We start from the raw sequence: 12,100 nt of genomic DNA, 5'->3' as shown, positions 1-12,100 counted from the left end.
AGTAGTTACCAATTCGTGCAATTCAAAAGTGACTTTTACAGTCATGTGGCATTTATGAGCCTTCTGAAATCAGAGGAAACCAATTGGCTTCATAGGATCATAGAATTGTTTGGTTCGAAGAGACCTTTGAGACCATCGAGTCCAGCCATACTTACTAAACCATATCTCTGAGCACACCATCTACCTGTCTTTTAAATACCTCCAGGGATGATGACTCAGGCTTTTTAATCTTTAAATTATATTTAGAATTTAACTATTTAGCTTAGACATTGTCTAATATTTTAAAAACATTACCCAAGATGTCTCTCAATACAAACTATAGCTACTTAAATAGGGCTAAAAAAATTCTTCTAACAATACATATTGACTAACATGCTGTAGTAGAACCATGTTTTCCAGTCTGGATAACTTCTCTGACCTCCCTGTCATCTTCCTGCTAACCAGATGCCACTGTCAAAAAGCAAAGTCCAAGTGTTAAGAGACCTCTGATATGATTTGCTTTGTGTTGATTAGTGTGTCTCATATCTCCTCTGGTGTTCATTGTGAGCAGTTTTTCATAGAATCAGGTACCCATTCTGCCTTTCAAGACCCATTTACGCCACACTTTCAGAAATGAGCTCAGGTTTGCTAAGGAGCATGAACCTTGACTCATATTTAAAGTTTGTGACACTTCTGAGCTTGGTTTATTTGCAAAAATTTTGCAGTCTGTTTTAAACCTAGTGATCTGAAGCTTTCTATTATCTTACATCCTCTTAAGGGTGGGCAGCTGGACCAGAAAGCTTAGGAGCATTGTCAAATTCCTCATTACACAAAATCTTTTTTTTTTCATCTCTGTATTCTGTATACTCAAAGCATTTGGATGTTTTTAACATTTCTAATATGCAGTTGGTAGCATCAGTTATTTAACAAAGCATTGCTTGATTGATAATTAAAGTGGAATGGCACTTCTGGGGTTTCCTATCTGAAACAAAGTGGTTGCTAACCATGCCACAGCTCTCTGGGGTTGCAAGTCTTCAGCAGACACAGGAATGATGAGAGTCATATTGTTAATTTAAATCCTTGATCTAAACTTTGCTTTCAGTAAGCATGTTTATACTGACACCAAATTGTGCTACGGTCAGGCAGGCTCTACGTGGTAGCAATATTTTGCTAGCCTGAGGTCAGTCCCATACAAAACCTGTAGGCCTGAGGCTGAGAGTTTATCTGTCTCTTTATAAGACAGAACCACTAGCTACTTTTTTTTCATATACTTTAACTGCTCCAGCTCTCAGAAATGTTGTTATTGGCACGTATGTTATTTTTATAAATTGCATTAAAGATATTCCATTCTCTATCATCATTTATTTGAAAAAAACCCAAGTAGCCCAATTTGTGATATAAACATTTCATTCATTCATTTAAAAAATGTGATAAGTGAGAGAAATGTGGGTTGGAAATGTAGCCAGCAGCCTGGAAAGCACATGATAGGAGTTGGGAAACAGCACAGCGGATATCTGCACTTCAGTTGAATGCTTCAAGTTTGTTCCAGACCATTAGGGTTGAACGTTTGCAACCAACAGCTATGTGAGTAACACATATTTGAGTGCAGAGTGCACAATATTTTCCATTTACTGTACCCTGGTGCTGGTATGTTTTTTCTTTCCCTTTTTTTTTCCCTAAAAAATAGGAAAGATCAAATTTGACAGATCTGAAATGTAATCCCAAAGTAATGACCAATCTTAATCCAAAATACTCCAACTTCATTAATGCAGGTTTGCACTCAAAAAATACCCTGAGAGGCCTGGAGGGAAATGACTGAATTTACAGAGATGCTCAAGCATGAGAGCACCCAGTGAGGGCTATATCTGAGTTGAGTACCATGGAAATTCAGACTACTTTTTCACATCTTTGTGTTTAGGTTGCCAATTTGAAAATATTGCTCTCAGTTTATTTCAGTTCAAACTACTCACAGTTAAATTCTTCCGTGTTTTATAGGATTCATCTGGATGGGCAAAACAACTGGTAGCTAAAAGATCTTCTCTATTGCCTCCTCAAAATGATTGATATGATTATATATGTGCAGGAGTGACATATTATAACACAAAAATGAGATATTATTCTAGTCATAATTTGAATGCAAATCCCACAGTCATCACTGTAACATTAAACTATAGTACTGAAGTGTTCCTACAGTCATTACAGAAACAAATGAAAAATACAGATATGGATTTTTTTTTTTCCCTTGAATCAAACTGTTAAAGCTCCTGCACATGAAATTAAAGATGAATCTGAATATCCATTTAAATATTTATGGGATTAAAATCCCACCTAAGACATGTATTTATCATGACCACACTCTACTGCATAGCATCTGTTGTCATGAGCACAGATATAATAGCAGCATATTTTTTCAAAATTAAAAAAATGATATTGTTTGTAAAATACACCATATAGCACAGTAGTTATTATGAACGAGCATGTTTTAAAACAAAGCACAATAATGCAGTATTTCTGTGAGAACACAAGAATTCAGTTTTAACTAGAAACACACAGCATTGTTTTTAAACAAGTTGATTGTTTTTAATGTTGGTGCTGTGTTCAAATCATCCTCAAATTACAAAGAAATATCTTCCATTCTACAGGATAATGGGAAGATATTTTCTCTAAATTTTGGGGTTCCTCCAGTGTGGTCTTATCCTTTAAGTATCTTCAGAGATCCATGCTGATTGTCATTCATTTTGTTCCCTCAAACACTTTGCAATCTTTGTGACTGTCTGAAGAAGGAAGAGGAAAATGGATCTGAAAATTGGAGATTTCTGAATGCTATTTGAAGGTTTATTACTATTATTTGTTGTTGAAACAAGTTGTGTAGCAGTGTCACTGGCCTCCAGCTAATGGCAGCGTGGTTGTAGAGCTGGGAAAAGGGAAATAGTTCAGTACAAGTGACCAATAAACGATGGTATCTGAGATCCTCAGTCTGAACAGTCTAATATGATTGTGGCCTCTCTCCAGCTGTCTGACCCACTCTCAGTCCCGTACAAAATATGCCACATTCAACACGTTACCTTAAGACTGGGTGTGTCTGAGGCTATGTAAGTGGCTGCTTATTAGTAGGGAAACCTCAGGTCTGCGTTCACTTTATATCCTGTCCAAAACTGAGCATCAGTGGACAAGGAAATGGATTATATCTTCCTTATGGAAATACAGAGCCTAAGCTGTTTAACAGTAATATCGATTTCCTTTAATAGCAGTTCTTATAGTCAAATAGTAGAAAGTAAACAACTTAAAGGTTAAGTTTGCTTAGCTGGACAAGACACATCTCTTGCATGTTTGAAATTGAATTACTTTAGCTTTGCCTGTCATGGATCCAGCTATGTTAGGAAAGTTGAAGCCAGCAGCATTCCAGAGACAAGATGTTAAGCCTACCACATACAGATTTTGCAGCTTATGATTCAGGTAGTTGTAATGAAGCAATGACCTGCATAAGCAAGGAATAAGTGACTTACAGAAGGGTGTGATCTTCAAGTTGGCCAGTAAACTGGTCATCTTTCTTCAGGAGATAGAGCAGCCTTATGACTACAGCAGCCAGGAAAGAAACAAGGGTCTAGCTCTGCCTTACTGCTTCTGTGCCTGTTTTCATCAATGTGGGAGATGCTTTGAAATCCCTAAGGGGACAGACTGCAGAGGCCCCACAACAAAGCCACCTGCATCTAATAACCTTCTTCCCTCTGTCCCTTTCCCACAGGGCACCAACACTGTTTGTCCTTATCATCCCTGCCCTTTTCCCCATTGTCTTGGAATATCTCCCTCCTTTCCAGGGAGGTTTGTCCCTTTCCCAGTTACCTTACTGATACTTTGCCACCCCAGACATTCAGAGGCTGGAAGATGAAAGGAAGAGAAAGAAAAAGACACTGTGGAAAGAGGGCAGTGCAGCAAGAGTAGTGTCAGCTCAGTCCCTACTGCTCTACTGCCCTGTGTATATCTTTTAATTATTCCTCCTTACTGGAGAAAGTAATTCTTATAATAAGAAAAAGAGCTGACATTTTTGAAATTAGGTTGGTTTGATTTTCTTTTAAAGAAAGTCTGTGGAAGAAATTATTATGATAACAGTATAATAGATATTATAACTGTATGAAAACTTTTATATATACAAGCAAAAAGAAGAGATTCAAATCGGGGGGGGAAAAAACTTTGAAGGTAGTTTTCTGGCTCTTTTAGAACAGGTGGTGTAGCCCGCACTTAGCTTTAGACATTGTATTTCACCCTCATCAGGATGCATTTCTCTGCAGAATCACTATTCAGCCATTAAAGAGAGAGAAAGACCCTCCTGTGGATGATTATTCAGATCACCAAAACCAAGCTGAATTATCTGTGAATCGTCTCTGTCTCTGCATGTACTCTGTTCAGATTTGGAGATGATCACCCTTCTAATGCAGGAACCTGAGTTACATGCATGAAGGCAGCTGGTGTGATGGCCCTCCAAGATTTGTATTACCGTCCTATTACTATGCTTTCCAAATTCTAGGCTATTTTAAGAAATTACAAAGAACCGATTCTCTGGGGGAAGAGTCATTTGGCTGCCAGACATATATTAGAAGTGTACTTTCTTATCATACCTTCATAAGCATGACTTTAGCAAATATAATTATGAATGCAGCAGTACTTGAATTCCAAGTCTTTTCCTGTTTCATGCCACAATCAAAAATTAATTTTCAGGGAACAGATTATGAATACTTGCATTTTTTTAGAAAATATTTACTATTTCCAAGTAAAACATGAAGCTTTTTTTTTCCCCAAATAAATTTGTATTATATTTGTGCAGATGTTTTTTTATGAGCTCATACAGAAATAGGTTAGAAAGAAACAGAGAAAGCATGTGCAACATGAGAGAAGTTTTGTGTAATGCTCTGATTCAAAATACAGGCTTTCTTGGAGATTTAGTCTTTATTCTTATTTTTTCTTCATTAACAAAATATTTGGCATGACTAGATTTTCTTCCTCCTTCTGTCTCTACCCCTTTCAAGTATTAAATTTCTTCCTTCATCACCTTCCCCAAAAGTGAAGAAGCGGTTTGTGTTCAGGTCTGTTTTAAACCTCTGAGCCTGCACATCAAATAAACCAAACTAGTTTCTCAGTGGATGAAAGATGGAGGAGAAATTATTAATAAAGTTCTTATTGACACAATGTGGCTTCAACATAACAGGAACCCCAGCAGTTTATTCCATTTTATATATGGAGACACGTACAAGACTTTTTCTGTGCTGTCACTGTTGAATGATGGTGATGATACTGGTGTAAAGGAAAAAGGTTCAAATCAAAAGATTTACATTACTCAACAGAAAAAGAGATTTACCCTTTAAACATGAAACATTCTCGATAAATATTAAACATAGGCTATTAAACATAGACTTTCTTTCGATTGTTAAACCAGCAATAAAATTCAGTAAAAACCTGTACTCTGTCCCTGAGAGTTGGCTCCCATATTGCCAGTGACACAAATGACAGTCTAAGCCAGCTGGTGTTCAGAAATGCTTATTGTTATAGAAACTTTAGAGACTCACAGTAGAGCTCACTTAAAAGACCATTTTCATTACTTTGTTAGCAACTTTCTTTATTTCCCACTGCAGTGATGGAAGCTGTTTTGCTAGAGGTTTTACTCCCTTGCAACTGAATCTTGGCATATGCAATGAAATATTTTGGTGGAATATTTCAGTATTTGAAAGACTTTTTTCTGACTGTGCTTATGCACCTTTTGTGTTCTGTGAATGTTCAGTTCCTGAGACTTACTGGCATGAACATTCACTGAAAATGAATTTCAAAGATGCATGTGCATGTCACCATGGCAACTGAAAGCTGAACTCAAACAGAAGACCTGCTGTTGTGATGATTGTGTGCTTTATCCAGTTTGGGCATGGAAGCAGTTCCATGTGAGTTATCTGAATAGTCACAGAGCAACTGCAGTGGTTGTGATTGGCAGAAACTTCTTTGCCATTGATCTAGTGAGGGTAAGAATACCTCATGACTGCAAAATGATCTTAAACTACAGCAGCTGAAAGAAGCATAATTTGCTTGTGCACATTCTATTAACAGAAAAGAAAGCCAAATTGAACAGAAAATATTTTTTTTTTTCCCATAAAATTATTTGCTCAACTTAATCTCTGTCTTCAATTCTCTGTTTTCACTTATTGATACATTAATCCTTTGCCTGTGACCCCACAAGTCAATGACTGGTGAGGACATACACTTGGCTTTAAAACTGCATTTCAAGATTATGTTTGAGAATTGTGAAAGGGAAAAAAAATCATTGGCTACTTGTAGAAGATAACATTTTCTTTTGAATTTACCTCTAGTATGGTGAATGAGAAGCCAGTTGTTCCACTTTGCAAAATATTAGTTAAGATATTATTATGCACTATGGAAAAAAATTCTGCAGTGAGCTCAAATTTTCATCTTCTTATGGCTCTTTAGATGACAGTCACATGGTCTGTGGCAGTCACCATAAGATTAAACACTTCACAAACATCTGTGTTAGATAAACAGACTGTAGATATATAAGAATATTCACTGTTTGGTAAACTGAACCAGTTGGATTAGTCGATATTTATCATATAATTCCTGAAGTAGAAAAGCTTTCTGTCTTAACCTAATATATTGCTCTTTGCAGTTCCTTTAATTCTTAATTTCCATCAATATATGCATATACTGCATTCTCCAAATTACCAGGTCTAGCAAAATTTTCTGTATCACTTAATTCCTACAAACCTTTGTAGTTTTTTGATATTTTGTCAGAGAAGCTGTATAGTAATTTACTCAGCATCACAGTTCTGCAGTGGAAAGTTTCTTGTGGGTTAAAGTGCTTTCTTTTTATATTCCATCTAGGTGAAGTGATAAGAAAAGTTCCCAATTTTTTTTTTTTTTTTTTACTCTTTTTTTTCCACCCCTTTCTTCTTTGGGAGAGTGATAGCCTATAATGTACAGCCCTTATGCCACTCCAGAGAATTTGATAAGAGAAGAAATGAAATAAGAAATGTGCCCACCTTTCATGAAATGGCACCTTTAAGCCTGGCTGTGTGGTACTTGCTTTCAGGCTTCAGTGTTCACCTGGGGGCCACAAAAAGGGGCTGTCACAAAAGGACTTGGAGTCACGCACACTGTAGGTACAACAGAAGAGTGAGTACTCCCTTCTCATCAAAAAGAGAAATGAATCATTTAGCATCCAGTTAATTATTACAACATTTTATGCCCTTCAGGTCCTTTTCTGAGCTAGTTTTAAAGATAGAATGAATAGAAGTTTCAGACTGCACAAAATCCAAATGGTGCCAATTTCTGGGAATAAAATTATTTTTTCTTCTGTCCTTTAAGGATTGATTTATTCATAACTCTTTTGAGAAATTCATGCAGTACAATTTTGGTGTTATTCTCTGTTAAAGATTTTCCCTCCTTTCCTTTTATTGGCCCCATTTCTCCCACACACAAATCCACAAAGCCACAGATGCTCCATTACAATGATGTCAGTCTTGCTACATGCTCCAGCTGTTTGGTAGGTACATTTATAAAGTTCAGCCTTTTACATTATGCCATAAATGTATATTTCATGTATAAACATAAAGCTAACATATTGCAGATCACGCTAAGTGTAATTTTAATGGAGGTTCAGTAAGTTTAAAAAATACTGAAAAGTGTTTAATCTTTCCGTTGGCAACATTTTTAGAGTAAGTTTTCCAAATTCTTTTTTTTTCTGAAGCTAGGTTTTGAATATTCCCTGCCCCCTCTGCTATTTCATCTTCTGTGATCTTTGGAAAAAGCAGGGAGTTATTTTAGTAAGACAATATGTATTTTAAATAAAGATGTCTGAGCAAAAATGTTTCTCTCCACATCAACTTGATGCTCAAACCCTCACTTAATGTTCTGTACATTTACCAGCATACCACACTGAAAAATACCTAATTCCTGGAATTGCCGTATTTCAATGATATTTGATATGGCAGATATTCTGTTGATACGATATATAAATTCTGACAGATTGTTTTAAAAAAATTATCAAGAATTGGGTCTGAGCCTTAAAGCCTTTCTTTGTATTATGTCCTGAATTTCAAAGAAAAGGCTAAACAGTGCTTATTTGGTGCTGCCTCCTCCCCCTTTTCTCTTTGGTGTGTGCTTAAGAGTTCAGCTCATTGTAACTACGTGGATCATTGAACAGTGCCCACAGGATCCTTCTCTGGTCTCCCCTGGATGCTTTCCTTCTTACAAGCAATGTCTTTATTTCTCACACTCCTTTTGAGTTGCCTACTTTGTCTTAATTTGAATGTGGTGCTGAGTTATCACCTTATTTGTACCATATAGTTGTCATTATTCTAAAATAAATCTCCTTGCTTAGGAAGATTTTGAGGCTTAATCTCTGTTTTGTTGGCTCAGTAATAAAATGACTCTCAAGAGGACAGATGAAAGCTGAGATCTTTCTCAGTAGTTCATTTTGCTTCAAGCAAGACCCAGAGTGAATAAAGGCCCTAATGTGATTGAAGAGGCTAAAGTTTGTGACTGTGAATTATCGCTATGTGGCTGCAGAAGAACCTTCATTATTTTTGCAGATCAGTTTCATGTGTACTTAAAAATTCCACATCATAAATACATAGCTAGGTATTCATAATAGAGCAGAGATTCAGTAATGAAATCTGAAAAAGAAAAATCTGATAACCTCCTTGGTAATTCACTTGTGTCCCAGTCCCAATATTAACATATCAACACTATAAGCCTATCCATTCTGCTTCACCTGTGTACCTTTCAGCATCATGTACATCTCAAAATGGACAACCATATTCTGTGAACTGAGAAAAGGCTTGCCCAAGGCACTCTATTTCTACAAGGTGTGGAAATATAGTATGGTTATATAAAGGCAATTATATTTGTGACTATCGTATAGGTACTGTTTACAAGTTCAAAAAACCCTAACAAAACCTGTTGCTCAGAAATACAGATAATATCACTATCATTTTTTTTCTTTTTACTTTGCAGGTCTTTTGTTATCCAGCAAATCCCAAGCAGCAATCTCTTCATGGTCGTAGTAAATAATGAATGCTTCTGTGATTCTGTCCCACCAATTACCATGGCACCTATAGAAATAAGGTATATCCTTTTATTTGCAAAGCTGTCAGAAAGAGATTCAAGATGTAAATATTGAAAAATTTCTTATTGTGTAAAACTTCCATTGCATAACTTAAAAACACATAATTGCCCATTTAAGGTGCAAATTAAGCCAGCTGAGAATGCATTCTTACTTATTTTCAAGGAAAATTCACTTTTTTTTCTTTTTTCATTTTTTTTCTTTTTTCTTTTTTTTTTTTTTGCCAGCCAACACAAAGTAAGCAAGCACACTTATGTGCATCTTTAAGTATAATAAGGTCATGGTCATCTTTAGAACATCTTTCAAATTAGGTGCTAAATGTGTAAATGGAGCTCCTGATATTGGAACTTACAAAACTCCTTACAATATGGATATCTTTTTATTTTAGGGATGGACTGGAATATTGAGAATGTTTCAGTATCATGCTTTCCAAGAATATAAAAATGTAGCAAAGTAAATATATCCCTTGATTTTTAGTTGCCCCACTTTTTATTTTGTGCTTTTCTGTAGTTCAGGATTTCTTTTCTCACATATGTTGGAATTCATCAAAAGTAGCCTGCAGTGTGGTTTTATTGCAGACTTATTATGGAAAGATAGGTTAGCAGCATAAGCACAAATGATACTATCAAAACTAAAGATCCCTGAGAAGAAAGCACTAGAATTACCTTCTTTTTCTTGTGTTGATCACACATCTCACTTTGGGTTTCTGATGGAGAGGAAGGAAGGAGCTGAAAGATTTTTACTATATTAGTTTCAAAATACTCACATTAACTTAGGATATTAAAATGCAATGCTCAGATCATCTCTCCTTAACTACCTTGTACATAATGAATCCCTTAAATGTGAACGTTTAAAATCTCAGAAGATAAGACGACGCCCAGAATCTTGCCATGGATTTCACCCTGAAGTAAGTTTCTACCTGTTTTTCCTTTCTTTTAGACTCTGCTAGATGTTTTACCTTAAAAAAAAAAAAAAAAAAAAAAAAAAGAAAAAAAAAGGAAAATTATCTTCTAAGGTGAAATATCAGGAAATGTTCTGAATACTCAGAACTCAGGAGTAGGGGAAGTGAATGACATTGTAAGTGCTGCAAATCTTTTTAATACTCTGCTAGATTTGCTGTGTTTGTAGACTGTTTTGTATCATATAAGAGAATGTGGTAGGATGTCAGCACAGACTGGCAGCCAGGAATATCTGAGAACTTACTCTGGCTCAAGCAGTCACCACAAAATTCCTCATTAGAGATGGTTGGGAACTTTGTGCTGTTAATGTTTTTTTCAGTAACTAGCTTCAGTATTTCAGCTGTCATGCCATAGTCATTATATTTACACATTGTGTTGCTTGGGAGGGATCACTACACATTTACTAGTCTATGTTATGCATAATACTCTTATTTGTATTTGCCACGGAGATCTGATAGAGACCAGGACATGATTACAGTGGCTTGTAGAGCATATGTTCACAGACATCTGTTTTATTCTGGAGTAACATGCCTTTGATGCTGTAATGCAATATAGAATGAGACCTAAAATATGGCACGGAGGGGATTGTGTAATGCTTGTTGATCATGCTGGCTTTCAGTCTACAGTCTAAACTTGTTCAAATAAAAATGTACCTGTATGACTTCCAGAGTGTATTTAGTTCATGGGGTTTGTTGTTTGCACCAATCCTCTTCCACCTATGTTGTTTCATAAATAATCATATATCATAATTTAATGTAATACTTTCTATGTATTTTCCTTCTTCTTTTTTTCTTTAGGAAAATGCAAGAGAATGCGGTGGTGTCTCAGGCCTTAGTGCTAAACCTCCTCTTGTTGTTCTTCCTATGCTATTGACGATTTTCTCAAGGTGACATGGACTGATGTGTTCAATTGGCATGCTAATACATGGATAAACTGTGATCTGGGAAATGGTGCAACATAGAGGACATGAAATATAGTCAGAGCATCAGCATTTCATGATTTTAAACTGTTGATGATATCAATTCTTAAAGATATGTTGAAAAAAGATTTATCTTTTTACTTTGCAAGTCATGCAGATGTGAATTTGGCATATGGTAGTCACAATTCATCAAAAAAGGACTTGGTAGATAGAGGTGACCATTGCTTTGTCCCATTGAAAAAAATTTAAAACTGTGTACTTTTTCAATAAAGTATATTAAAATCATATTTTCAGAGTGTATTTTAAGTATGATAATATAATGATGGGAAGAGAATAAAATAAGTGCAAGATGTTTTATTCTGCTTTTAGCCTGTTTCTGAAAAGATTTAGAGGAGAAAATGTGGAGTTAGCTTTTCTAATAAGGCAGAAGAGCTTTCATTAACAAGTTAACGAAACACATGTGCATCACTGAGCAGGTAATATGCTGGGCTGATTTATAGTGAAGGTTCAGTTTCTGGAAATAGCTATAAAACATCTCAGTCATATTTAGAAAGTGAGCCAAAGCCTGATTAAAGCCTTTTCCCTAACTTGGGCAAGCTTTAGATCAGATTGGTTGATTTGGTTGCAGATGGCACAATTAAATACTTTTCATCTGTTACAATTTGTGGGAAGATATTTAAAATAACCTATAAGAAAGGATAATACTGTTCTGTTAGTGTTCTGTCCTATAAACAGCATGTCAGCTAGGAGAAGCTCATTATGAGGAAATTCATAAACTTTGAAAGATCAAGACCAATATTTTTTTTATTGTAGGCCTTGCATTCCCCTTTGTAAGGGAAATGAGAAGATAAAATATGAGTCTCTTAAAACGCTATACAAAGAAGGGTATATACCCCTAGTATAATAAGTATATACCTCTTGTAATTGGTAGTAATGTCCTTGATGTGGATATGTTTGCTGAAGATCTTGGTCTTTGAAGAATATTAATCTTTCAGTTTATCTTTTTTATCTTTTGAGTTTTATATGAAGTAGAATGCTATCAAGGAGATAACATGACCTTCTAACAATATAATACATTAGATGCGAAATAAAATGCTACTGTTCTAAATCTAGTGTTTGAAG

The 12,100-nt window shown here is 35.6% G+C and overlaps 1 protein-coding gene across 1 annotated transcript in view; it reads left to right on the top strand.

Moving 5' to 3' along the window:
• The window catches only part of LOC104522150 (voltage-dependent calcium channel subunit alpha-2/delta-3-like), a 24,210-nt gene extending 12,945 nt beyond the window's left edge, over window positions 1-11,265 (top strand). Inside the window, exons 4-6 of the mRNA XM_010164370.1 lie at window positions 8,992-9,104; window positions 9,925-10,007; window positions 10,857-11,265. Coding sequence (XP_010162672.1) covers window positions 9,032-9,104; window positions 9,925-10,007; window positions 10,857-10,949 — 249 coding nt within the window. The 5' untranslated portion in view covers window positions 8,992-9,031 and the 3' untranslated portion in view covers window positions 10,950-11,265. The remainder of the gene's footprint in view (window positions 1-8,991; window positions 9,105-9,924; window positions 10,008-10,856) is intronic.
• The last annotated feature ends 835 nt before the right edge of the window (window positions 11,266-12,100 follow it).

Source organism: Antrostomus carolinensis, unplaced genomic scaffold (genome assembly GCF_000700745.2).
Source record: "Antrostomus carolinensis isolate BGI_N321 unplaced genomic scaffold, ASM70074v2 scaffold1943, whole genome shotgun sequence".
Lineage (NCBI taxonomy): Eukaryota > Metazoa > Chordata > Aves > Caprimulgiformes > Caprimulgidae > Antrostomus > Antrostomus carolinensis.
This window is presented reverse-complemented; position numbering and strand designations above follow the sequence as displayed.